Source organism: Acanthochromis polyacanthus, chromosome 3 (assembly GCF_021347895.1).
Source record: "Acanthochromis polyacanthus isolate Apoly-LR-REF ecotype Palm Island chromosome 3, KAUST_Apoly_ChrSc, whole genome shotgun sequence".
NCBI classification, from domain to species: Eukaryota; Metazoa; Chordata; class Actinopteri; family Pomacentridae; genus Acanthochromis; species Acanthochromis polyacanthus.
In genome coordinates this window covers 31,941,292-31,969,030 of record NC_067115.1, presented here as the reverse complement: position 1 = coordinate 31,969,030, position 27,739 = coordinate 31,941,292, and the positions used below count along the sequence as shown (strand labels likewise).

At 40.8% G+C, this 27,739-nt stretch overlaps 1 protein-coding gene across 1 annotated transcript; it reads left to right on the top strand.

The window, feature by feature from the left end:
* The first annotated feature begins 15,451 nt into the window (after nucleotides 1–15,451).
* On the top strand, nucleotides 15,452–25,973 carry LOC110960431 (aspartate aminotransferase, cytoplasmic-like). The gene is made up of 9 exons (XM_022207669.2): nucleotides 15,452–15,687; nucleotides 18,970–19,151; nucleotides 20,704–20,827; nucleotides 21,045–21,157; nucleotides 21,669–21,773; nucleotides 22,949–23,099; nucleotides 23,263–23,428; nucleotides 23,728–23,870; nucleotides 24,781–25,973. Exons 1-9 carry the CDS (start codon nucleotides 15,579–15,581, stop codon nucleotides 24,918–24,920), a joined length of 1,233 nt encoding a protein of 410 aa, XP_022063361.1. The 5' UTR covers nucleotides 15,452–15,578; the 3' UTR covers nucleotides 24,921–25,973.
* The last annotated feature ends 1,766 nt before the right edge of the window (nucleotides 25,974–27,739 follow it).

Genomic DNA, 27,739 nt, shown 5'->3' with positions numbered 1-27,739 from the left:
GCCTAATAAGGCCAGTTGTTACCTTTAGATTTCCAGTGTCGTAGTGGTTTGCACTTTCGTCTTGCAGCAAGAAGATCCCGGGGTGGGCCTGGGATCTTTCTTCATGGAGTTTGCATGTTCTCCCTGTGCATACGTGGGTTTTCTCCGGGTACTCCAGCTTCCTCCCACAGTCCAAAAATATGTTGAGGTTATTTGGTTACTCTAAATTGCCCGTAGGTGTGAATGTGAGTGTGATTGTTTGTCTGTATATGTAGCCCTGCGACAGACTGGCGACCTGTCCAGGGTGTCCCCTGCCTTCGCCCGAGTCAGCTGGGATAGGCTCCAGCAACCCCCGCGACCCTAGTGAGGATAAAGCGGTGTATCGAGAATGGATGGATGGATAATCCAGGAATGCTAGTTGCTAGCCTAATAATTGTGGAATTCCAGTCGTCAGCCCAGGAAATTTAGCTTTGGAATTCTCCCTACTAGCCCAGGACTGCTAATTGCTAGTCTAGGAACGACAGCTGTTAACCCATTGATGCCACTTGCTGGAAGCGGACTGCTAGTAGCTAGCCTTGGGATGCTTGTGACTAGACTTGGAATGCCAGTTATAGCCTATGAGGGCTAGTTGTTAGCCTGAAAATGCTGTTTGCTAGCCCAGAACTGGCCCTAGTTTGCAGTTCCTTTATTAGTCATGCAGGTTCAACCCAAAAGCACACACATTTACTGTTTGTTAGCCCAGGAATGGTAGTGACAACATGAGCCACAGAAGGCCATTTGTTAGCTTTAGAATTCCAGTTGCTAATCTAGGGATGCTAGTTGCTAGCCTAGTAATTGTGGAATTGTCTGAATTACAGACAGTGAAGAGTTTATTTCAGAAAGTTTGACACTATCACAGGTCATGTACAGTACAAAGTATAACTATTCACAGACTGAATGCCTCACAAAGACAAATCAAGAGAGATTACAGTCAAACCAGCCAAACCCATGACCCCAAAATCCACCCTGGCACATTTGCTACCTTTAGAAACTTTGCAATTCAGAATCCAAGTGAAGTGACTTCTGTTTTTCTGTTAATTAGCCATTACACTTAATATCTTGTTTTAAGAGTTTATTCAGTGAATAGTACAATATATTTTGTGTAGCAATAATGTAATGAAGTGATTTTGATGTCTATAAAATGCATTGCTTGAGTTTTTTTAATACTTAAAATTTCAAAAATTGAATTTTCAATATTTTCTCGTGTATGAATTTTTAAAATTCTGGTTTGAAGAACCTCTGCTTGTTCTTCTGCACTTATAACTGAGTCGCCCTCTAGTGGAGAGAAGCCAGAGAACCTGCTGATTCTGGAAATGTTTGGTGTTGTTGCATCTCAGTGTTGAATGCCAAGTTTAGGAGACACACACGTACACACTCAGTCCAGTTCCCATCAGCTGCTGGGTGAGGCTTCGTCAGTTCCTGTAAGAAAGTGGCCCTGAAGACCCAAAAATAGGAGCTGACTGTTCCCAGACTTCACCCATTGACAGCAGCCGGCTGGTGAGACAACAATGAGACTGTCGGTCAGCCAAGGGAGCATCGTGACCGTTGGACTGATCATGGATACAAGCCTGCATCTGCAAAGCATGACTGTATGTTCAGGGAATAACTGGTATCTGGTTTGGTTGCACTGCACAGATAACATGACTTAACTGTCAACACTTCACTGCTGAACTGAAGAAACCACGCCCCAGAAAACTGAGGAGCCTTTATAGAAGAGGTGAAGTTCAAACCTCATGATGCAGTAGGGATGGGCAGCAATGAAGAAGCAGCAGGAAGGGAAGGAAAAAGAACAATGTTAAATATTTAGTCACAAGTATCTGGAAATGATCGATATAGTATTTTACTTGATGATCAAAATGACAAAAGTCAGACAAAAAAACGACAAAAGACAAAAAAATTTTTAAAAATGACACTCAAAGCAACAAAAAAAGGGACAAGTGAGACAAAAACAATGAATAAAGCAAAACAAAATGATTAAAAAAATACAAGCGAATCAGAAAGGAAAAACAAAACAATGAAAACAAGAAACAAAATGACAAAGTGGAACAAAATATGACAAAAACAGTGCAAAAGCACAATGAACAGTACAGTATTTTCCTGTATGATCAAAACAAGTTGTCATGGTCTAGAAATTATTTTAAATTTACAGTTTTACAAACTTAAAATTTGCAGCTAATGTCTTCTCTGTAATTTTTACACTTCACAAAGTTGACCCACGAGCCGGATTGGACCTTCTGTAGGGCCACTTTTGGCCTGTGGGCTGCATGTTTGACACCCCAGCTTCAGACATTGTTAATGTGGTAAATGACTATTCTAGCTGGAAACAGCTGATTTTTAATGGAATATCTTCATAGGGGTACAGAGGAACATTTCCAGCAGCCATCACTCCTGTGTTCTAATGCTACATTGTGTTAGCTAATGGTGTTGAAAGGCTAATTGATGATTAGAAAACCCTTGTACAATTAAGTTAGAACATGAATAAAAGTGTGAGTTTTCATGGGTGACCACAAACCTTTGAACGGTGTACAAAGAAGAAAACATTAAACTTCCCTGATCAAGCTGTCCTTACCTGTCAGGAGTTTCAAACTGGCAACCTGCAATTAACAAAATCTTTCTTGAACCTACGCTCAAACACCCTCTACCTGCATCCAGGTAACAACCCATCTCTGTCTTGTCTCCTCTGTACTGCCGGGCTGAGGCCTGATGACAGGACAGGCCTCTAGTCAAACAAACAGCAGACACGCTGCTGCTAAAGGCTGTCAGTCAGCAGTCTCCACCCACTTTAACCTCTGACCCTGTGCACCACCACCACCACCATTACCACCTCCTATTCCTCCTCGCGGGCCCAGGTCCTGTTTGTTGATGTATACACAGCGACACGGATCACTTCCTGTCAGAGATCACCCAGACTCAACACAGACAAGAAGGCAGAGGGACTGCAGGGTGTTTAACTACTGAGACACACAACACACACACAAACTGCAGCCCACACTTTTCGTAAGGTCCTGATCCCGGCTTAGCAGTGTAAATTACTGTGCTGACAAGTTGTTGTGCGCACAAGTTTGACAGAGGAGGAAATGGGACCTGTAGCTCGCTGACAAACCACACTCCATTAACTGTCAATGGCAAACCGTATCCACAGACAGTCCAGGAGGACCAAACAGGCTTCGGGACACTCAGAGGCCTGTGGAGTTTGAGATGGGCTCTTAAAAACATGTTGCTACCGATGTGTCAGTCAGTATTTACTGTTCACCTTTGGCAGTATCTGCTTAATAGTTTTTTAGAAATATACTGTGGAAATTTTAGATTTTGGAAAGAAGAAAGTAGAGAGATCAGAGGAATTAAGGGGCAAGAAAGATCAGAAGTTTTTGCAAAGGATTCTCAACTGGACCCAGCAGTTGATACTAAATATAACTTAGCTCAGCTTAGTCTGGCTTAATGTGGCGTAACGTAACATAACATAACGGAACTGAATGAAATGGAATGAACCGAAATGAAACAGAATGGGGCTGCACAGTGATTTGGTGGTTAGCACCGTCGTCTTGCAGCTAGAAGATCCCTGGTTCACGTCCTGGCTTTCCTGGGATCTTTCTGCATGGAGTTTCCATGTTCTCCCTGTGCATGCGTGGGTTTTCTCCAGCTTCCTCCCACAGTTCAAAAACATGCTGAGGTTAACTGGTAACTCTAAATTGTCTGTAGGTGTGAATGTGAGTGATTGTTTGTCTCCATATGTAGCCCTGTGACAGACTGGTGACCTGTTCAGGGTGTTTCCTGCCTTCACCCAAAGTCGGCTGGGATAGGCTCCAGCCCCCCCATGACCCTAATGAGGATTAAGCAATGTATAGATAATGGATGGATGGAAACAGAATGGAGCATAACAAAGCGTAAATTAACTTCACTTCACTCAACGTGACTTTATATAACCGAACTTTCCTCAACTCAGCTTAACTTAACATACACTACCATTCAAACGTTTGGGGTCACTCAGACAATTTCATGTTTTCCATGAAAACTCGCACTTTTATCCATGTGCTAACATAACTGCACAAGGGTTTTCTAATCATCAGTTAGCCTTCCAACACCATTAGCTAACACAATGTAGCATTAGAACACAGGAGTGATGGTTGCTGGAAATGTTCCTCTGTACCTCTATGGAGATATTCATTAAAAATCAGTTGTTTCCAGCTAGAATAGTCATTTACTACATTAACAATGTCTCGACTGGATTTCTGATTCATTTAATGTTGTCTTTATTGAAAAACTTCTTCTCCTTCAAAAATACGGACATTTCTAAGTGACCCCAAACTACTGTACAGGAGTGTAACTTAACTTTATTTGCCCCTGTAGGGACAGTGAAAACAACACTGGTGTCATGAACACCAATCTATGATCACTTTTTAAGTCAATATAGCTTTTTTCCAGCAAATCACTGCTTATTTACTCATTTGCAGTATTTAAACAACAATAATTCATTGGAGTTGTGTTTATTTGCATTTCATTAATATGAGTCCAGATGTCATCCTTGCTTTACTCTGTTTGATCTCTTCTGACCCTTGAGGGGAATCTCTGTCTTCTTAGCTGTGTTCACCAACAAATGCAGAGTAGGTAGTGCACAGCGGCCTTTTCAAGCTTTTGTCTTAAAAACCGTTGAGATGAGAATCCCAAAAAAAGCCTGTTGAGCTGAGGGGAATGCAAATTCACGTCATCAGAGTGACACATTTTAGATTGTATTGTCATGTCATTGTGCAATTTAGCCACAGGACTCTTACCCAGCACATGGAGTAAGTGGCGGTGTGCTACACTCTAATGGAGGTCTGCAAACTCAACCAGTTAGGCCTCATCTTTAGAGTCTTTTCTTTTGCCAAACCAGTTTGAAAATTCTTTAAATAAAACCTGCAGTGGCGGACCTTTACATATAAATGAACATCTGTTACATTCAAGCCAAATGAATTCACACAGTGCTCATTGAGTCTATCAGCGGCAGGTACGTGTCTACAAAAAATCCAAACCTAGTTCTAGATCCTTTCTGTAATGTTTAATGGTCTACATTTTAGTGGCAAAGTGGTCTAACCCACAACCCAAACATAGCGTCACACTGGAATGTTACACCATTCTTGAAAACACAAAACTTCAAACCCCTTTTTCTCAAAAACTACAGAAAGTAGATTAGACCACTCTGCTTCCAAACCCTTCACATTATCAATGTTTGTTTAAATACTCGCACTCCCAGAAGGGATTTAAATAGGATGGATTAACTGACTTGGTTCGCTGCTGTCTCAGTGGCCACATTTTAAACCCTCCTATTACCTTCACATTCACTAACATCTTTTGTCCTTGGGGAGAGACAGTAGCTGACTGTGGAGAGTTCCACCTAAATGACCTGAAAATTATTGAAGTAACCCAGAATTTGTACAAACTGATTTAAAATTTCTCCACAATCAGTGAACATGTGTCAAAAGTGACTCACAGCCTGCTTAGAATTATTAAAAATGTGTCCAGAATGAGTCAAAAATGGATGATAATGACTCAAGTTTTGTCCAAAATAATTGAAATTTGTCTAGGATGATGTGAAACTTGTCCAACATTAATAAAAAAAATGTCCAAAATGGTAAAGAAATTACCAAAAAGTAGTTCTAACCTCGTCGTTCCCTTTGGACTGTTAGCCTTGGTTAGCAGCTCTTTATGCTAAGCTAAGCTAACGTGCTGCTGGAGCTTCAAATTTTCCTCCAGAAAATTATTATAATTAAAATTATTCGCCAGGTTTATGTGTCAAGTACTTCATGTCTTTTTATTGACTACCTAAGTCGCCCTTTCAATCGAACAACCCCCCATCTTCTCCACTTATGCATCCGGAGTAACAGAAATTTCACAGTAAAATCTCACTGACTGACCTGAAATTAGAGAGAGTGATCTTTTGAGTGTTTTAATGGCTTTATATTATTTCAAAGTACACATTTTTGTTCTCTATAATATGTAATGAAAAATTATTTCTGTTATCAAGAACACTAACAAGTATTATGTTCATAGTCAATTTGACCTCAAGAAAAATGAAGACAATTTCAAAAAGTTTAGGGCCCTAAAGTTTTTGGAAGGTTATAAAATTACATAGTGACCTCACTATCACCAAAACAACCAAAGCTAAACTGTGTAAAATGTTGATATTTCTACCAAGTTTTCTACAGCTAAAGGCCTCAAAGAACTCTGACACTACAGGACACTGAGAACATATCCTGTAAATTTTATATTTACCCAGTTGCCCTCATTAAATCAGGAAAATCATTAAATGTGAAGAAAAAAAAGATGTCATTTATCAGTCATTTATTTAGAGACATTAAACACTGAATGGGGTCTAATGGACCTCAAAGATAACAGGATGGTTAAAAAAAACACCCACTACAACTGATCTCTGGACAAATGTGAAGTAGGTCTCTCCTCAAGGGGCAATAATGAGCCCATTCTGACTTAATTAGCACTTAACATGGGTGATGCAAAATTTGCAAACTTGCTCTGCAGTCTTTTTATTCTCTGTATGTCCTGCCCCTACAAAGACCATACTACTGAGTGCAGCATGAATACAGTTGGGGAACACTAATTCCTCTTAATATCACACCTTAAACTTTGACCTTCTTGCTCAGATTTTACTACTTTGTTCTTACTTTTTCTGGCATACTCTAACGGTATGGGTCCTGGAGCACATGCTTAGTTAGGGAAGTGACACAAAGAAGTAATAATAATATATAATGTACTAATAATTGTAACTCTGTTTATATAGCACCCTTAAGAGCAGGATTTACAAAGTGCTTTGACAGTCAAAACATGATCAAGCAAGACATGAGGAGACAATGCAGAGCAGTCAATTAAGATAATCAACCATTTAAAAATGAAAGAATAAGATGGAGGGTTAAAAATAAAAAAGAAAAAAAGAAAAATGGTGAATTAAAGAATTAGAGAGATGAACATCACACCAAAGAACCAGACAGCTTAAATTAAAATAAAACAAGAGTATAAATTAACAGGGCATAGTACAGAATAAAACAATAAAACTAAATAAAGCTGAAAGTAAACTGCACATAAAAGCATGTCTGTAAAAGTGGGTTTTCAGAAGTGATTTAAAGGAAGTTACTGACTCCAGTGTTTGCATTAGGAGATGATTAACTTAATTTACTCCACTTATTCTATATATTAGTGTAGTATTAAAAACAGTGAAGAACCACAAGTCAACTGAATCACACTGACAGTTTTCTCTTTTCCTCCTTATGCAAGCTAAGCAGAAGCATTTCAACTGGAGACGAAGCATCTGTCTTTACATGTGGATCCGCTTGTTTGTACTCCAGAGCGTGTCGTCTGTCTTTATGGGGATCTCTGCGTGTGTTTGCTTATGTGCAGTGCGTTTGTTATTGTGAATATCTAAATGCATTCTTGTGTGTTCCTTCACGTGTACGTCTGAGCCTGTTTAAGTGTGTGTGTTTGCGTGTGAGCATGAGCAGGCAGATTGTAACGCTAAGCAGCTGTCAGAGCAGCGCTGGCTATCGTCTTCCCCGGGGGGTCGGCCTGTCAACTCGTCCCACTGACGGCTCTCCTCTCTCAGCTTCGCCTCGGCTGGCCCGGGGCTGCTTAAGGTGTGTCTGTGTGTGTGTGTGCTCCTGCTAAGGCTTTGGCAAATCTGATAATTACTGACCTGACAATGAATCCCCATAACCCCCCCCTCCACCCAGACCTCCATTACAGCTGCTGAACACAGACTCACAGCTTAATGCAGACGTACAGTGGAGGAAGCACATGAAAGGACACTGTAGAGGCCTTCTTAACTTTTCCATACATATGTATACACTCACACACACACACACCCTGAGAGTTCACCCCCCCATTCCTCAGATGTTTCCCACATGAAACACGTACAGGAATGGAAACATGTGAAGCCTGAAGAAAGTTGGAGTGTGTTGCTGGAGAGCTGGGAGCAGTGTGAGGGTCACCATGCAGGTGCTTTGCCCCCTGCCTGCCCTCGTTAAAGTCCCACCATCAGAGGGCCTTGGTGCAGGATAACAGGTGTTGACTGAGAACCTGCAGCTGTAGCAGCTTTTGTTTTTCCAGCTGGAGGAAATCAGATTATCTCACTGATGCCTTTCACTAATTTGAGAACCGCTCGTGATGCGTGGGTTTTTTTCTTCTACTTTCTTCTTCTGATGAAAGAAATGTACTTTTGAGGCCCTAAAGATACTTGAAAATGTGTAAAAGTTTGCAAAAAAATAGATATTCTAAGGGGAATATACAGGTATGTGGCAAAATGCTCATTAGCACCCCCGGCAATATTATGAACATTTAGCCCCGAACCACGTTTCATCTACAGCTACGAAATTTGGTACACATCTGTAACGCATCAGGATACACAAAAAAGCCTCTTCCACAAATACCCAAAACCCAACATGAAGTCGACCATTTTGAATTATGTGTCATATTTTGGATGACTTTGGACCAATTTGAATTGGAATTAAACCACCATTGCGTGGCTGTTTCTGTTGGTTAACTATTGTAGATACATTGGGAGTACTGTTTGAAAGAGAACCTTAAATTAAGGTTTGGTTATTTATTATTTTAACTGAAACATGATAATGAGTCGTTTTCACTGATTTCTGGCAGGAAGCTCAGCTCGGTATTGTTTTCATGGCATCACTGGTTGGCACAGAGGAGCTGATTTCTAACCAGCACATTTTCAAAACCCACAACTTAAACAGGGTAACCCCAACAGAGCTCAGATTTCGCCAGAATGTACAGCAGGCATGGGTGACCAAAAAATATTAAAATGCTCAGCAAAAGTCTGAGGGTGTGGAAATGCGGACCCTGGAAGTTCGATGTTTAGCCGTGAAACAGGAAGTGCTGTACAAATGGCTTGTACATGCTTCAGTCTGTCTCAAACTTTACACGATTGATAGGATTCCAGACCTGATGACATACCTAGGCCGATGTAAATTCACAGTGATAGCGCCACCTGGTGGACAGTTTTGATAGGTCGCCATCAACAAAGCCATAGGCTGAAGTACACTCTCACTCGTAGCGCCACCTGGTAGACGTACTCGGATTTGATGAGCAGCAAGGATGCGAGGATCTGTTCAACGCTGCTTGCAGCTTTAATTATCATTCCTTTATGTGCATGGATTTTGGAGTGCAGTGGGAAATGCGTTAGAGCTGTAAACAATGGACAAATTATTAGTCTTCCTACACATTAAATACAGCATAACTACACTACCTGTCAAAACTTTGGACACACCTTCTCATTCAGTGCTTTTTATTTATTGTTTTATTTTCTACATTGTAGATTAATTTTGAAGATTAACATTGTTTTGTTTACAGCACAGTTCCACATGTATTCTTTTATAGTTTTGATGTCTTCAGCATTAATCTACAAAGCATAAAATAATCAAATAAAAACCATTGAATGAGAGGGTGTGTCCAAACTTTTGATTGATAGTGTATTAATCAGCCTCACCCATTTAACTTGATATGTAACCTACTATCTATGCATCTTTTTTTAATGTCTTGAATGTACAATCAACCCCTCTGTTAGAGGACTGCTGCTCCTTATGTACACTACTATTCAAAAAAATTGGGATCACTTAAAAATTACCTTATTTTTGAAAGAAAAGCATTTTTTCCAATGAAGATAACATTACATTAATCAGAAATATAGTCTAGACATTGTTAATGTGGTAAATGACTATTGTAGCTGGAAATATGTGATTTTAATGGAATATCTCCATAGAGGTACAGAGGAACATTTCCAGCAACCATCACTCCTGTGTTCTAATGCTACATTGTGTTAGCTAATGGTGTTGAAAGACTAATTGCTGATTAGAAAACCCTTGTGCAGTTCTGTTAGCACATGAATAAAAGCTTGGGTTTTAATGGAAAACATAAAATTGTCTGGGTGACCCCAAACTTTTGGATGGTTGCATATGAATGGTTTGCACTTAGAGGCTGCACAGCAGCTTGGTATTTAGCATTTTTGCCTTGCAGCTAGAAGATTCCAGGTTCACATGCCTGGAAACTTTCTGCATGGAGTTTGCATGTTCTCCCTCTGCATGCTTGAGTTTTCTCTGGGTACTCTGGCTTTCTCTGACAGTTGAAAAACATGCTGAAGTTAATTGGTTACTCTAAATTGTCTTCCCTGCCTTCACCTCCCACCCTCCCTGTGGAGTTTATGCACAGCACCTACCTTGAAGTCCACACAAGCAAAACAGAGCTCCTCCTCACACAGAAGAAGGTTAAATTCTTCTTCAGACTGAAAAATATTAACATTTGTTTTTGTTTACATTTTGCATGGACATTCAGGGTCTCAGGTGATGAAGCCTGGAATTGGTGATCCTTTGAGTTTACATATAGTACTGATAGTGTGTCACAGTGCAGCATCACAGAATCACAGGAGCAGTGTTAAACTTTCTAAGCTCTTCCATGGTGCACTTGACCTGCATTATGTAAATTTAATTGTCGTTCAAGTTGACAAAATCTATGCAGGCAGCCCAGAGTTTGTATCTGCGTGGTGACTCTGCTACAAGTGCAATCGTCCACATGCTTGGCAGAGATCTTTATGTACAGAATACACACATATGACCTACTATGCATGTATGGAACAGAGTTCACAGCTGTCTGCAGATGTTTGTGTGCACGTCTGAAAAGGAATGGAACAGAGGATTACCATGGCTGTAGAATGCTGAGGCCGGTTCTTGCTTTGCGTGTCGTTTGGTCACTCAAACTTTGCCTTTTATCCAAGTCCATGAGGTTCTGTCCACACCCCTCTGTGACGAGTGACTGTTTTGAGGAGAGGCTGCTGAGTGAGGAGAATAGCAGGTTTCCACAGCCACAAACGCTTAAATTAATCATTAGAAGTGTTGTAATTATAGTCGCAGCAGGATTCTGGAGGTGCTTTGATTCATACATCAGTCAGCTGCTCAAACACAGTGGGAAGTTCTAAGTTCACCAGAAACCCTGCGCTATGTTGGTCTGCTGACCTTGATACACAGGAATAATCACACGGACACAGAAACATTAATTAATTAATTACTTCTTGACATTGAAATGATGTCAGATCACCAGTCACCATCAATGATTAGCTAACGGTAGTGGAAAAAAATGACCTAGTGAGTGCTACAGTTAATATCAACTTTTAGACAGATACCACATTTTTATAGCTGGTTAGTTATTATGTAATTGTATTAGTCGGCACTTAACATAATTTACCAGAAATTTAGGCCAGGAGTGAATGAATAAATCTATATATCACTCTGTGTATATGAAATCATTAAAAAAAATAACAAAGATTTTTTTTTTTGTTCAAATTACATCAAAATACCCCCAAAATCCTGTCTTTTGATTTCTTCAGATGAAGAAAGGAATATAAATATAATCTAAGACCATCCAAGAAAAAGCCTGACATTATCACTAACTATATCTAGTGGTCAGGAAGGCTTTTATGCTGTGGGGAGTTCTTCCTTTGGGGGGATCTTACCTCAGTTTATCCGTCTTTGTTGTGTATGATGTATATTCTAGCATGAAGAGATCTGTGTGTGCATCGTTTGTCTGTGCTGAGGGGTGTGGAAAAGACTTGGCCTTTATCTTTGTTGTTTAGTTTTTTTCTGTTCTTCCAACTGTTAGAATTGTCTCTGTGAAGCAGGGGTGCTAAACATGCGGCCCGCGGGCCAAAAGCGGTCTCCAGAGTGTCCAATCCAGACTTTGGGATGACTTTGTAAAAATTACAGAGAAGACATTAACTGCAGATTGTAAATTTGCAAAACTATAAATTTAAAATAATTTCTAGACCATGGCAAATTGTTTTGATCTTAAAGTAAAATGCCACATTGTTCATTGTTCTTTTGTCGATTTGTGTCTCATTTTTGTAATAGTTTGTCTTGTTTTTGTTGTTTTTTTGTCTGACTTTTGTCATTTGTCTCATGTTTTTGTAGTTTTGTTAGTCATTTTTGTTGTTTTGTGCTTCCTTTTTGTCTCGCTTGTGTTTTTTGTCTTATTTTTTAATTTTGTTTCACTTTATTTGTTGTTTTGTGTCATTTTGTGTCTTTTTTGTCTCACTTCTGTCATGTGTCTATTTACTGTTGCAAATTTTTGTCTCTTTTGCTATTTTTCGTGTCGTTTCTCTCACTTTTTGTCATTTTGTTTCTTGCTTTTGTTGTTTTGTTTCTCGTTTTTGTCATTTTGTGTTTCCTTTCTGTGTCCTCTTGTGCTGTTGGTCCACTTTTTTGCCATTTCATGTGTCATTTTTGTAATATCCTGTCTTGTTTTTGTTGCTTTTTGTCTTTTTTTTGTCTGACTTTTGTCATTTTGACGCAAAGTAAAATACTATATCATACAGTTCAAATACCTGTGACTAAATGTTTTGTGTCTTTGTAGACACTGTGATCTGGAAGTTTTAATGTGTAAATGATAAACTGAGGCATAATGTTGTTTAAATTTAACTTACTTTTCTTAATAAATTTCAGGTTATTCATGATGTTTGTGAAAAGATAATTCCCTAAATGTGAACTTTTTTGCATGAAAAGAAAGGAAAAATTTGGAGTTGTTCTTATTTATAGTTTATTTTGCTCTGATTTTACTGGTCACTCGAGATCAGATTGGGCTGAATGTGGCCCCTGAGCTAAGATGAGTTTGACACCCTGCTTCAGTAAAATTTCAAAAAGAAGATTTTCAAAGCACGCTTCTTCTATCTTCTCCTAGAAATAGTAAAGTATCTCACTACTGCTTTCACCACGTGTGATTCAAGCAGAAAGAGAAAGAAGGATATTGATTGTTTTCTAAAGAACGTGTAAAGTACACTTGACTCTACCAGCAGGTATCAGTGCACTCGACACAAACCTGATTGAGATTCCAGCTTGTCCTATCGAGGTTTGGTCTGCAGGTCAATCCCACTCTACCTCTCACTGCAGTCAAACATCCCTCTTGTTTTTTCTTCCTTACATCCCCTGAAAAATATCTTGAGAAGTCCTCTGTCAGCCCTGCAGTCTGCCCTGCAGTGAGCAGGAGAGCAAACGTCCATCATGTCGACAAATTGACTCAATCAGCTTCATCCAGGAGCATTAGCCCCTCGCTTCTTTGAAATCCAACACTGTTGATGGTTCACCGGAGTGTTTTTGGAGAGGCGGCGGAAAAAGAAAAAGTGGACGAGAGTAGGAGGCCTCATCATCTCTGGTAATGACAGAGTGAGAAGTGTGTTTTCTACTGCTGTCCTCGTTAAAACCGTTTTGAGTCGAAGATGTGGAAAAAAAGAGAAGCTTACCGTCGCTGAATCTGGTTTAACACGCTAGAATTGGAGTTTGGCTTGCGGATTTCACAAATGAGAAAAGAAGTAGTTGCATGTGTGTGTCAAAGAGTCACACTTCAGATCACCAGTACTTTAGACGGGCTGGAAGTGGAGGAAAAACAGAAGTGAAGCTGAGGCCGTTCATCACATGATTCATGTCTAACAGAAGAGAGGGACAAAGAGGTAGAGAGAAGAGAAAAACACATCTGGATGTCTCTACGAAGTTTAACAGTAAAGATAAGGAGACACAGTTTGTGTGTGTGAAACGATAAATGTTACTATTAGTATTATTACTATTATTATTATTGTTGTTGTTGTTGTTGTATAAGTTCCGAATATCAATTTCAGTATGCTGTGGTGAAAAGTTATGGGAAGTAATTAAGTACAAGGTAAAAATTTGAGGTCCATAAATATAACTCTTGATTATATGATACTGTATTTTTGCGAGTCGAACAGTTTGAAACTTGTAATCTGCTCATCCCTGTCTGTCTCACACAATGATTAAAACATTTAATTCACCGTGATATAAGACAAGTAACAGCAGACAATCGTCAACATAACATAACAATATACATTATATATTGTGTTATATTATATTACATTATATTGTGTGATGGAAATTGGAAAAAATACATCTTTAACTCACCAGCTTTGACTTTCATTTTAGATTTTCTCTAATAACTGGCTCTTTCAGTGGAGTACAGGGACATAAACTAACATCTAACCCATCAAAATGATAAAGTAAAGTGGACCTACTTGTAGTAATTTCAGTTGCGTGTTTTGATGCTGCAGTAAACTGTTTTGCATTGTGAATGCAACTGAAACCACCCGAGAGTCTGTAGTGACGGTGACTCTGCACATTCCTCTGAACAGCCACACTGACATCTGGTGGCAGAAGTCCAGCTCTTCTGGTTTGTGGTTCAGTTTTGACACATTGCAGTCAGATAGTCATCAGTTCTTCACTCAGACACTGATAACACTCTGAGCTTATCTGAAGCTCTCGCTGCTTATCACTGAATGTTTATGTGGATTAAATGTATCATTATATATATATCTTTATGACAGATATCATAATAATCCATGTGGCGTGTGCATACAAGTGTCCAAATACAGACTAAGCTATATCCTGCCAGTCCGGATTCATGCTAAACAACTACACAATGTTCACTTATAGTTTTAGGGTGAATGCAGTCATAGTCACCAGAAGGTTTGAGCATTATTACTGTCATGTCAAAGAAAGGCACATGGAAATACAACAAAGTATGTCTTTAAAATCTCTGTCACAGAAATCGGTCTATAAGTGCCATCAATAAATAATTTTATTACAACTACGCTTATAATGTTTAACCGTGTTATCAAGCATCATCTCTGATTTTAAGGCTGTCAAGCAGCATGAACTGAAGACTTATATATTGTATAAGTGTTCAGCTTCAGTCAAATGAAGTTCATACAAAATATTAAAGTAGGTGTACATAGTTACTGTTCTCTGTTCTGATCACAAGTTTGAGGTATTTTTGTCCTTTGGTATTATTATTTGCAGTCATTTCACAGTTTTAGCTAATATTTTTGTTAAAAATTTACATTTTTTTAAATACAAAACCCATTAACGGCTTGTAAAATATATTTAGATTTTTAATGCAAAATTGAATAAATTGATAGAAATTGTTTTTTCCTTCAGTACAAATTCTTTCCATGTACACTACCATTCAAAAGTTTGGGGTCACCCACTCAATTTCATGTTTTCCATGAAAACTCGTACTTTTATTCATGTGCTGACATAACTGCACAAGGGTTTTCTAACCATCAATTAGCCTTTCAACACCATTAGCTAACACAATGTAGCATTAGAACACAGGAGTGATGGTTGCTGGAAATGTCTTGTCTGTACCTCTATGTATTGCACATGTTAATTTCAATAGATACATCCTGTAATTCATATAAAATTACAATAAATATAAAAAACTCGAAATATGAAAAAATGCCACATAAATGAAACACGATAAATATAAAAACCGAAATAAAAACACAATAAACATTGTGTTATTTTTAATACTGCACTCTCATTGGTTGTTTCTTGGCCACCCTCGGTGTAACGAGTCTTCCTATTGGCCATCGGGCTGACGCCTGTTTTCTGTCAGTCCGGAACCAGCGGGCTGAAGGTGAACCCGGTCCGTCTCTCTCTGCCCATCGCTGTAAGCACCTGCTCCCCGTCTCTTCCTCCTGAACCGCACCGGGATCACCCGCTTATCCGTGAGCCATGTCCGTCTTCAGCGATGTCCCGCAGGCCCCGCCCGTAGCGGTCTTCAAGCTGACCGCCGACTTCAGGGAGGACAGCCACCCACAGAAGGTGAATCTGGGAGTCGGAGGTAAGAGACGGGAGCTATCGGCTAATGCTAAAGCTAGGCTAGTTTACAGTGGCTATAGGCTGGTCCAACAAAAACTTCTACCGCCGCCTGTGTTTGCTGTCCTCATCTAGCTATCCAGCCCTGTGTGTTCGAGCGGTTACAGTGTTATTCTATCCCACATTAGCAACTCTTTGATTTGACCTTCGAGTTAGCACTGAAGCTAACAAACCGGAACCTATATTAGCTTCCCCCTATGCCCACAGTAAACCTGCTCCAGTGAGCTCAGATGAACGTTACGCCTGCTACATCTCTAACACTGGATGAATTTAACTTCAGAGCCTTGTGTCGTGACTGCTGTCTCACCTGCCACGAACCCGCCCGTTAAAGAGACCACATGATGTTAATGATTTGTCCCCGTCGTTCATCTGTGTCCTTGAACGCACCATAGTCACTTTTTATTGAGTTATGTGTGTCCTCTTGTCATCTTCGAGAGGGAACATTAAGTTATATTATTTTCTAGCTGGGTAACCTCAAAGCACCTGAATGTTTATCTTTAATCTCACCAATCCGGCTGGTTTGAATGCTGGCAGTTCATTTTAGTGACTATTGATGAGGATAATATCATCTGTATTTGCTGCCTATACTCCTCTGAAACTATCATTAGTGCTGCTAATATGGTATGACAGCTTTTTGATGGCTAGAACTGTACAACCACACCTCAGATGACTATTAAATATCATTGAAAACAGAGCCCTTAAGTATTTTAAAGACCCCTGGTTTAGATTTAGAGGAATCAGAGCCACCAGACTGAACGTAACTGCTGTAGTCATGAAAGAAACCAGAAACTAGAGGATGAAATTGTGACTTATTAGAAGCCCAAAGGAGAAAGTATGTTTCCCTGTTTGTGGTCGGACTTACTGGATGGATTCACCTTGCGAGGTAAAGACCTGCTATTAGGTGTGCATTTTAAACAGCTTTCTCTTCCCCTTCTGATGTCTTAATAATCCCCTTCACTGTGGAAAACAACAACAACCTCCAAGCAGCAGATGACCATACTGAAAACTTCAACATTTGCAGAGGATTTGGATCACGCAGTAAAGCAGCCCTGCTAGATATTTTTCTGTGACTTCTGTGCCTTTTTAATCTCAATTTTCACCTCACACTGCATGAAAATGATCCATCAAAATTCCTCTGTCACTCTTTTAAAGGAACGGCAAAGTTGCATTCTTTGCTTTGCTCTGCCCACAGCGATTGTGATTGTTTTTAAAGAAATGCAAACACTGACAATGTTTTAAACTTTTTTTATTGTACTGGTTTGTTTAGAGTGTTGCTGTAATCCTACAACTTTAGTCTGATTACACCAAGTACCACACTAGCAGCATATCGGGGAATACACAATGCAGTCTGTGTTGTTGTGTCTGTGTATTATCATCCTCACAATGTCTGCTAAACTGTAATAACCAACCATAGACTGTATATAAAAGGTGGACATAGTGACCGTGGTGTCTCTCATTAGGGTACTGTTTTGAAATCTTCAGTTTGGTGTTCGTGCGTCAACATCTTGGTCTTTTGATATTCATAACAATTGAGGCGTAGCTCTAATTGAAAACACTGCACACAAAGGCTGAACGACATGTTAAAGAAAATAAAGCATCAGATTGTGTGGGGTTTTTTTCAACTGGTATTGAGGTTACAGTAGTCCCAAGTTTAGTGGAAATGGTAAAATTAGCAATTTTTGTAAAACATAATGGGATCTTGCTTTGCTCTGCACTAAACAGGAATGTTGTCTTTTGTCACAATGCTGCCTTTATACGACATGTTTGATCAAAAAAATGCTCTAAGTTTTACCATAAATTACCAAATGAACATGATGCTGTATTAAAGAAGTCCTAAAATTAGCAATTAAGATCAAAAACCTGTTGGGAAAATGCTTCCTGAAGTAACAAATTAAATGAGAAATGGGGTAATTTCCTCTTTGACTCCTATAAAATCAGAATTCTTTTCACAGCCTGATGAATCGCAAATTTAACCCACTTCCACATTGACTTCACTCTACAGACCCTGAGACTGTATGCAACTTTTCTTTACACTATATAAGCTTACAGGCATTGGTTCTAATTTTCATTCATCTTTACACAAGTTAAGCTTTCAGATCCAGATAAACGTGACACCTGAGCTGTATCGTATGGCATCATGAGATATCTAATCTCATGTCATGCTCTCCGTAATAAAGTTCTAAATGCCCTCAAACATTTATTGTTGTGTAAATCTGGAAAGAACCATCATCTTTTCAGTTAATAGGCTGTTTGTACTGCGGTGACAGAAACGCTGTAAATTATTTTCTTAAGTCTTCATCCTTTTCATTGTTTAGGTGATCTGATCACCGCCTGCTACAGGATTATTAAAGTTCACCTTTTCTCGTGGTGGAACGTAGACTCGAACCTTGCCGCCCGTTGCCAAAACATGCCTACAGTACGTGCACAAAACCAGTTTAGCCAGAGTTAAGAAACCAATTTTGAAAGCTTCACCTACAGTGTTCACACACAGCCAGCAGGGATAGATTTAGCTTTAAGCTGTCTCTATTTACCGAATGAGGTTCATTCTCGTTGTATGTTGAACTAGAAATAAACAGGTCAGTTACCAGCAAATATTAGTTACCAGCATGCGTCAGCTGTCAAAAATCCTACACTGGCATTGGTCTTCTTCACCTCTTAATCATTTATCAAACACAGCAAGTTTGTTTAACTGATAGTAAGTGTTTGTTCACTGATTCCAAACCACCAAATGCACTCGTCTGACCTTTACAGTGGGTTTGCCCTTTGATTCATGGTGACCGTCTGTAGCTGCACTGAAGGCCTGATATTTGATACAACTCCAGAGCAGCACTAGTGAGTTCTTAAGGAGTCAGATGTGTGTGACACTTTAGCCTAGCCTGGCTGCTAAAGGGACCTTCAGTGAGTGTCGGTTATTTTATGTGATTAAGTTCCAGTTTTGTTTCCCTTCAGTGTGATTATTTCAGGCTGTGAGGTTGTATTGTTGCCTATTAGAGATGGTGCATAGCGGGGGGGCAACATGAACATTTATCTATGAAAAACATAGCAAATTTAGGTGCAAAAACAGTAGCATAGTGGGTTTTTTTTCCTGTTGTGTCAGGAGTAAAACCAATATTTCTTGCTAAATATATTGGAAAAAGGAGCTTGTATGTCTTCAATGAAGTGAAATCTAGATGTGAATAATATTCTGTGTTTCTTCAGTCTCTGTGGCTGCTTGAACAAACATTGTTTTGCTTTGTGTCCCCTCCAGCTTACCGTACTGACGACTGCCAGCCCTGGGTGCTGCCGGTGGTGAAGAAGGTGGAGCGGCTGATCGTGGAGGACGAAAGCCTGAACCACGAATACCTGCCAATCCTCGGCCTGCCGGAGTTCCGCTCTGCGTCCTCCAAGGTCGCCCTGGGAGACGACAGCGACGCCATCAAGGACAACAGGGTGAGACCAACGCACACGGAGTTGTATGCAAAAGTTTGGCGAACAAAAAGCAGATGTTTTTTTTTTACAAATGAAAACAGGTCAATGCCACCCTCTGCTGCAAGCACATTAAACATTTCTTCAAATGTTATTTCACTTTTCTGTTTCGTTAATTTAAAAACACGGTGTTTTAAAATGTGTCAAAGTTTAGATCCTTCACTTATCAAGTCTCAAAGCTGCTGCTCCAAGCAACAGACCGAGAATACATCGGTGCTGAAATGTTTTCGTTGTTCAACAAAAAGGCTCTTGCTGATACTCTGATTACATCTGCACTAGTTCTACTGATGTTCTGATGAGTATCTTGAGATCTTCTGTTAAGGCTGACATGCTTTAAAATGCATATTACATGATTCCATGTACACTTACATGTGCCATTATAAGCAGGAAAAGGGGGTTTGGTTGCAGTGAATGCCCTTAATTCCTCTCTTACTCGCTTAACAGGGATCAGCAGTGTTCACACAAGCCTCTCTTTAGCAGTCCTAGATCACTGCAGTAGCCTTGATAAAAGGCATAAACAGGAAACACTGAACAGATAGAAGGAAGAGTGGATTCCTTTTAATTTCAGCAGGCTTTGTGATCACACTCACAGTCCACTAACTTAAACCTGATCTGTAATCTGTGTGTTGATCTTAATCCTGATGTGTCTGAAAGCCGGATAGATCTGAAAGGAGTGGATGAAGTTAAGAGACTTTGCTGGTTATGAAAGGTCATTAAAGCTGTGATATGTTTGATAAATGGGCCTTTTTGTCTTCTTAATAAGGCTTAAGTCCACTGTGTGCAAGTACACAGTGCTATGCTTTATTAGTGCACAATTACAGTTTTTCTCAGCTGAAAATGCTGCCTTTGCACAGTCGTCTCATCTATTTTTGAAGAACATGCTGGATATGAATTGACCAGCAAATGTGTTTTTGTCCTTTAATGTGTCATCTGTTGGTAAAAATATGAAATGTGTCAACAAAACCTAGTGTTTGCTGTAGGTTTCCTGTTTTTAAATGGCACACTTTTATACCCACAATGCATTTCATCATGCAGTGAGGATCATACTTGGCTGCAGAGTGAATTTAGATGCTTTTGTTTAATGTTTTCTACGTCAGCTGTAGTTTGTGTTATTTCACCTGTTCAGTCATCATCCGGCTACTTTAGCAGAACATTTCTCTGCAGCTTCTCACGTGTAAATATGTCGGTGTTCCCAGAATAGTTCTCCACAGAAATGCTGCATTTCAGATATTTAATGGTACAGGGTGGGTGTTTGTACCTCAGACTGAGTAATAAGACAATGTATTTTTGTGAGGGGCATTTGTGGAGCGCTAAATGTTTGTTTCTTGTCTTTTCTGCTGTTTTTATTTCTTCTGGAATGACGTATTAGAGCTCAGATGGTGTAAATCAGCTGTGTGGGCGTCTGCTGTTAGTATGTCTGATTATGGTACATGGATTGCTTCATCTTCTGTATTACGGAACTGATTCTTCTGACTTCTCTTTCCTCCTGCTTCACTGCTGCTGTTTTGTGTCTCAGGTTGGAGGCGTCCAGGCTCTGGGGGGGACGGGAGCGTTGAGGATCGGGGCAGAGTTCCTGCGACGGTGGTACAACGGCGTCAACAACACATCCACACCCGTATACGTCTCAGCACCCACCTGGGGTTAGTAAACAGCTGCTGCAGAATGGGAACAAAGTCAGCAGAAACATTCCAAGTCTTTGCTGCAGCCTTAAAATAAACTTTAATGTTCTGTTCTCCCACATTTTTTTGACGTGGTAGTTGAAATAATTTCTGGTTCATAATCAAGCGAGCGGTGTTGGTAATGACTGCTGTTCAGATGTGTTAAACATCTGCTGAGTGATGCTCGTCTTTCCTCCAGAAAACCACAATGCTGTGTTTGCTGACGCTGGCTTCAAAGATATCCGCCCCTACCACTACTGGGATGCTGCTAAGAGGGGTCTGGACTTCACTGGATTCCAGGATGACCTGGAGGTGAGGAGAGACTGCGAGTTTGCTCTCTGTCATTTTTACACGATCATAATGACGTCATGTGAGATGTAACAGGAGTGTTGTTGGAGCGTCTTGTGTGACTGAGTCCTGATCAGTCCTGTGGCTTTTGTACTTTTTAATCCTGTTTTATCTTGTTTGTCACATGCTGCTGATTAACAGCCTCACACAGCTGCCAAAATCCTGTTGTGTAGCTGCATTTTCAAGTTAATTAGTGACCTTTGAAGGTAGAGCTTTTCGTTTTGTGTTAAATCAAAAAAAAAAAAAACACATTGACCACTTGCATACCATATTTACTTCAAGGATTCAATGTTTTTCCTGAACATTATTCTTTGTCAGCCCTCCCAAACCTTTAGAAGAAAGCAGGAAGACGATCAGACTGCTGTTTAGTTTAAGGACCCAAAAGAGGATAAAGAAAAATATCAGATCATGATTGTTAAAAGTGACAAAAGATCCTTTTAGTCTTTTATGATGTTCTCTCTCTCTCTCTTAACAGAAAGCTCCAGAACACTCCATCTTCGTCCTCCATGCCTGTGCACACAACCCCACCGGCACCGACCCGACCCAGGAGGAGTGGAAGAAGATCGCAGAGATCATGAAGGTAAACGGGTGTTTGTCAGATCACACCAGGATGTGGTGCTGCTCTTTAAACTGAACTCTATTCTGAGGGTTTTCTTTTATTGACGCGGAGGAGTTATGTGACAATCAGCGTCTGTCTGTCTGTTACTAAGATTGCTCAAAAACAGACTAACGAATTTGGATCAAGTTTTCAGGGAAGGTCAGAAATGACACATGGACCAAGTGATTAGATTTTAACAGTGATGTGTCTTATAGTCTGGATCCACGGATTTGTTAAAGATTTCTGTATTGTGAGATAGCAGCACGGCGTCACTGTAATGGTACATGTCCACAGGATCCGTCAATTTCACGTCTCCCGTTTATTGTCTATGTGAAGCGCACTGCACTGAATGCTGGTTCTGTCTTGAAGGGTTTTTAGCTGTGATCCGGTGCCTCTCCCTGCAGCTCATTCACATAAAGAAGGCTCAATGCTACTTTTTGCAAATTCAGTGGAGCGAACAGAGGTCCAACACATCATGAAACTTTGGTCAAACATCTACACTAGTTGTCGTCGCACTAAAATGAGAACAGATTCAGCAGCTTATTTCTCACCTCAAATGCTTTCAGAAATACTTTTCGCTGAACTGTTTTTTTTTATAATAAAAGAGAAAGTTTGCGACTGAGCTGCCATATTTTCTGACACGTCTGCCGGATGGAAGCTGAAAGCACTTTCATGTGACCACATAGTGACCCACCCACCAAGCGGACGGTTTTTACATGCAACACGTTTACAACATGTGAGAAAAATGGATCCCGTGGACACGTACTGTAACCATAACAACAAGTGAACACTACATCAGCTGCCTGCAGATGGTCACATGATTGTGATCCTACAACAAATCCACTACTGCGGACTTATTGGGACTTATCCGTCTTAAATCATACAAGGAACAATTGATTAAATTGTGGGGGTGTTTCTGAGTCCCATCAATTCCTACCGCCTGCGATATATTTAGGTCACGTGATTCGGTATCCGTACATAATATACACATGCATAACACATGCCAGTGCTCAGTGCAAGGACATTTTTTGTCAAAAATTTCATCCGTCAGAAATGATACAAATGAGCAGCTTTGGCGGAGTACTGTGCATTCTGAGTGCTTTTCTCATGTTGTATAATTTATTTATCTTTATCTACTGTTTTTCTCTCTTCTTCAGAGGAGGAATCTGTTTGTGTTCTTCGACTCCGCTTATCAAGGTTTTGCCTCCGGCAGTCTGGATAAAGACGCCTGGGCCATCCGGTTCTTTGTCTCAGAGGGCTTCGAGCTCTTTGTAGCTCAGTCCTTCTCCAAAAACTTTGGCCTGTACAGTGAGTACATATGACACACTACATATTTATATAGTTCTGTAGATTTTTAGTCCAAGGCCTAGTAAACAACTGACCTTCTCTAAAATAACTGAACCCATTTTATCCACACAGGAGGTTCTAATGCTCATGCTGTGTTTTAATGTAAACTGTTTTCTCTTATCAGATGAGAGAGTGGGGAACCTGACAGTGGTTGCTCAGGACAGCGAGAACCTGACCCGCATCCTTTCCCAGATGGAGAAGATTGTCAGGACGACCTGGTCCAACCCACCTTCTCAGGGAGCACGCATCGTCAGCAAGACCCTCAACTGCCCCGAACTGTTTGCAGAATGGTACGCTGTCAGCAGTCAGCAGGCTGTGTCTCCACATAACTGTCACAAACATGATTCTGCTTTGGGGTGAATAAACCAGGCGCCATGCTGACATTCTGACAATGCCACATGGGGGAATGAACAGTCTTGGTGGAGTACTGCGCTCTCTGAGTGCGTTTCTTGTTAGCTAGGGAGAGGACTTCAAAGTCTCATTGTACTAGTCATTATTTCTGGAGCTTTCTGCTGTTAAATACAGTCTTTGTCAGCTGATGGTTATTCTTATTTCCTGTCTTGTGTGCTTCCCCTCTGTCACTCTGTAGGAAGGCTAATGTAAAGACCATGGCAGACCGGGTCCTGCTGATGAGGGATCAGTTGAAGTCCAAGCTGCAAGCTCTGGGCACCCCAGGGACCTGGGACCACATCACTCAGCAGATCGGGATGTTCAGCTTCACCGGCCTGAACCGTGAGTGGAGAACACACAAAGAACATGCAAATACATCCAGCTACTCTCAGGGAAATACTGGGATTATCAGTTTGTTTTCATGATCTCTGTCAGTTATGACAACATCATACTCACTGAAGTCATTTTGGACTTTAAGAAAGAAGCCAATTTGAATACAAAGGGGGTCCTAGCAAAACCACCAAAGTATTATTTAAGAGTGAGTGTGATTGTTTGTCTCTATATGTAGCTCTGTGATAGACTGGTGACCTGTCCAGGTGTCTCCTGCCTTCACCCTAATGGTACGTGTCCACTGGATCTGTTTTTCCCACATGTAAACGTGCAGCATCTGAATATCGTTTGCTTGCTGGGCGGGTCACTACTGGTCACATGAAAGTGTTTTCAGCTTCAGTCTGGTAGATGCATCAGACCAACATGGTGGCTCAGTCACAAACTTTCTCTTTTGTTACGAAGAAACACTCGAGCGAGAAGTATTTGTGAAAGCATTTGAGGTGAGAAACAACCGCTGCAGTTGCTGAATCTGTCCTCGTTGTCGTTCAACGACAGCTAGTTTAGACGTTTGGCCAAAGTTTCATGATGCGCCAGACCTTTGTACTCTGAATTTGCATAAAGTAGAAGTCGGGTCTACTTCATGCAAAAGAGCTGCAGGGAGACGCAGCCATTCTACACAGCGGAAAGTTTTTCTGATGGATCCAGTGGACACGTACCGTAAGTCAGCTGGTGTAGACTCCAGCCCCTCCGACCCTAATGGGGATAAAGTGGTGTATAGATGATTGATATTATGGACCATTTCATGAATGAAGTTTGCTCACTGAAATGTACAGGAAAGCTCCAGAAAATGCAGGTTAATGGATACAGCTGTTGTTCTGCTGCACACTTTCTGACCGACACTGTGTTGTCGTTTGTGCTGCAGCCAAACAGGTGGAGTTCATGATCAAAGAGAAGCACGTGTACCTGATGGCCAGCGGGCGCATCAACATGTGCGGTCTGACCTCCAAGAACATCGACTATGTCGCTCAGTCCATCCACGAAGCCGTCACCAAAATCCAGTAGAGGCCGCTTCTGTCCGCCCGCTTCCCTCCTCATGTACGCCACAGGAAGTACCATCGTGTCTGTGCCCCCTCACCCCTCTGTGCCCCCCCCCCTTACCCTGTCCTCTGATTGGTTAAACGGCTGCAGGGATTTTGCTGTTGAACCAATGGGAGGACAGGTGTGTTTTTGTTCTCTATTGAAGTATAAACTTCTGGGAGGTGCAATGGTTTTCGAAAGACTTGAACGCACACAGCCAGGCCTCACTGCTGTCAGAGCTCCATAACTCGATGTATACAAGTTAGAATGTCTTTTATCCTTTTAACCGGGTCTCATCATTTGCAAACTGACCAATTTTATCTCAACCAATTCATTTCTGGTTTTAAAATTCACATTCTGACTTTAGGAAATGTTAGACGGGAGGATTCTGAATGAAACTTTTATGCTTCCTCAACTATAGTAGTGTTGAACAAAAGGCAGTGCAGGTAAACTGATGTAAATAGATGTAATCTCTGTTAGAGGTCCTGCTATTTCCACTGATTTGCAGCTTCACTTCAGCTCTTTGACTGCAACAAATCACTGTAATAGATCAGGATTACAAACTGCTATTAGCTGGTACTGTAATCTGTGTCACACTGTGTGTTATTGTTGAGTTTATGACTACTAAAAGGCACAATCTCAAGACATTTGTTATGTTAAAGCCTAATGAAGGGCATTAAGAGTTCAACGGTTACCATCTCTGTCGTGACCAGGTAATAGGTCGCTCACAGGTGATGTTTAAGTGTTGCCTTGTCAGACATGTTGCAGCCTAACAGATTATAGAGCTTGTTTAGCCACCAAGCTAACAAATTCACTCTGTGTGCCATCAGTGAACAAAAATCACCTCTCCTATGTGTTATTTTGTCACCCTGCAGTGTCCTTATTGTGTTGCACAAAGCCTCTGTAAAGTCGGTTGCTGTAAGGAGCCTTTCCGATCAGACCTCAGAGCCTGTCGTTTGCCACACTGCTCATTCAGTGTTGTCTGTAACAGCACACAGCGATATGTGTGCTACTGAAATAAATTATACACCACAGGAACTGACCCATCACTGTGTTTTTTTTTCTCTCTCTATGCTCTCAAGGCAGTACAGTTTTGCAAATGTTTACATTTCTAAAGAGAGTAGGTACAAAATTTGGGAGAAAATCTGCAATTTTACATTTGAAAGCTGATTTTGTCTTCTTCATTTTGAGCTCAGGAACACCAGAGCTCTTTCTCTGTTGCTTAGCATCTGACTAGAGCTCAAAGTTACATATATAAACAGGGTTTTTTTTTCATTCCAAGAAAAATAAAACATTACAGTCTGCACATCTCTGAACCCGCCTCTCCTCACTTGTAGTTCAAGCACACCAGCTCACCTACAGCTCTGCTAGAATATTGTAAAGCTGCTCTGCACAGTGGCAAGTTGTAATATTGGAGCAGTTTAGTCATACATGTTTGAACCAGGGCTGCACAGTGGTTAGCACTTTCTATTGGTGTCTCCTGCCTTCACCCTAAGTCAGCTGGGATAGACTCCATCCCCCTGTGACCCCAATGAGGACTAAGTGGTGTATAGATGAAGGATGGATGGAAACAGAATGGAGCAAAACAAAACCGAATTTAACTTCACGCAATGTGACTTCATTTAACCCAATTTTCCTCGTCAGTTTAACTTGTTTGCCCCATTAGATACAGTGAAAACAACACTAGACAATTCCCGCTCGCGGAAATCGTGGGAGGGGCTCGGGATGTGTGCATGTCCGGAGCTGGGCAGGAGAGGGGTATTTTTTGGTCCGTCACAGGCTTTTATTTTGAAATTGTGCTGTGCTTTTATTTTGAAAGACAGAGACAGGAAGATCTCACCTGGTCAAAATTTGGATTGAAGTTACTGTAAAGGCTGTGTGAAGCTGAGATGTTTAACTGGCATTTCCAGTCTGTCGCAGGCTTTTATTTAGAAATTGTGCTGTGCTTTTATTTTGAAAGGCAGAGACAGGAAGATCTCACCTGGTCAAAATTTGGACTGGAGTTATTGTAAAGGCTGTGTGAAGCTGAGAGATTTAAGTGGTGTTTTCAGGCCCATCGCAGGCTTTTATTTTGAAATTGTGCTGTGCTTTTATTTTGAAAGGGAAAGACAGGAAGATCTCACCTGGTCAACATTTGGATTGGAGTTACTCTGAAGCAGGTGTGTCAAAGTCAGTTCCTGGAGGTCAACTATCCTCTATGTTTTAGATGTTTCCCTCTTCCAACACACCTGATTCAAATAATCAGCTCATCATCAAGGACAGCAGAAGCCTGATAACGAGCCTGATCATTTGAATCAGGTGTGTTGGAACTGAGTTTGACACCCCTGCTCTAAAGGCTGTGTGAAGCTGAGAGGTTTCAGTGATTTTCAGGATGAAATGCAGCTCCTGTGGAGGTATTGGGTGTGAAGGTGGGTGTGGCACACCAATGAGTCTGTGTGTGTGCGTGGGAGCATGCCTGCGCGTGTGTAAGGGCGGTTGCTATGGGCCCCCATAGCAACGGTGCCTGCCACAGACAGCAAAAAAGTGCTTCTCAGCAGCACCGCGCAACGTCTCGTTCTGGCGCTAATTGTGGGCTAACCGTGAATGCTAGCTGAAAACCGAAATGACTGTGAGCGAGAGGAAGGCCGTGGCTAACCATAAATGTAATTATTTTCCAAATATTGTGAGAAATGACCGAGTTACAGCGATTTAAAAAACACTGTCCCTCCGTGAGGCAGATGATTCAGTTTACATTGGTTCCTATGGAGAGAACGGTGCAACTTTGGTCTAAACTGCTGCCTGCCATTTCACTTCAGAAAGAGCTA

What these genes read in the sequence shown, in the direction of transcription:
- LOC110960431 (XM_022207669.2), top strand. Translation starts at nt 15,579, where the DNA reads ATGTCCGTCTTCAGCGATGTCCCGCAGGCCCCGCCCGTAGCGGTCTTC. An exon ending in AGATCGCAGAGATCATGAAG is followed by an intron (nt 21,774 to 22,948) that starts GTAAACGGGTGT and finishes TCTCTTCTTCAG; the next exon opens with AGGAGGAATCTGTTTGTGTT. An exon ending in CAAAAACTTTGGCCTGTACA is followed by an intron (nt 23,100 to 23,262) that starts GTGAGTACATAT and finishes TTCTCTTATCAG; the next exon opens with ATGAGAGAGTGGGGAACCTG.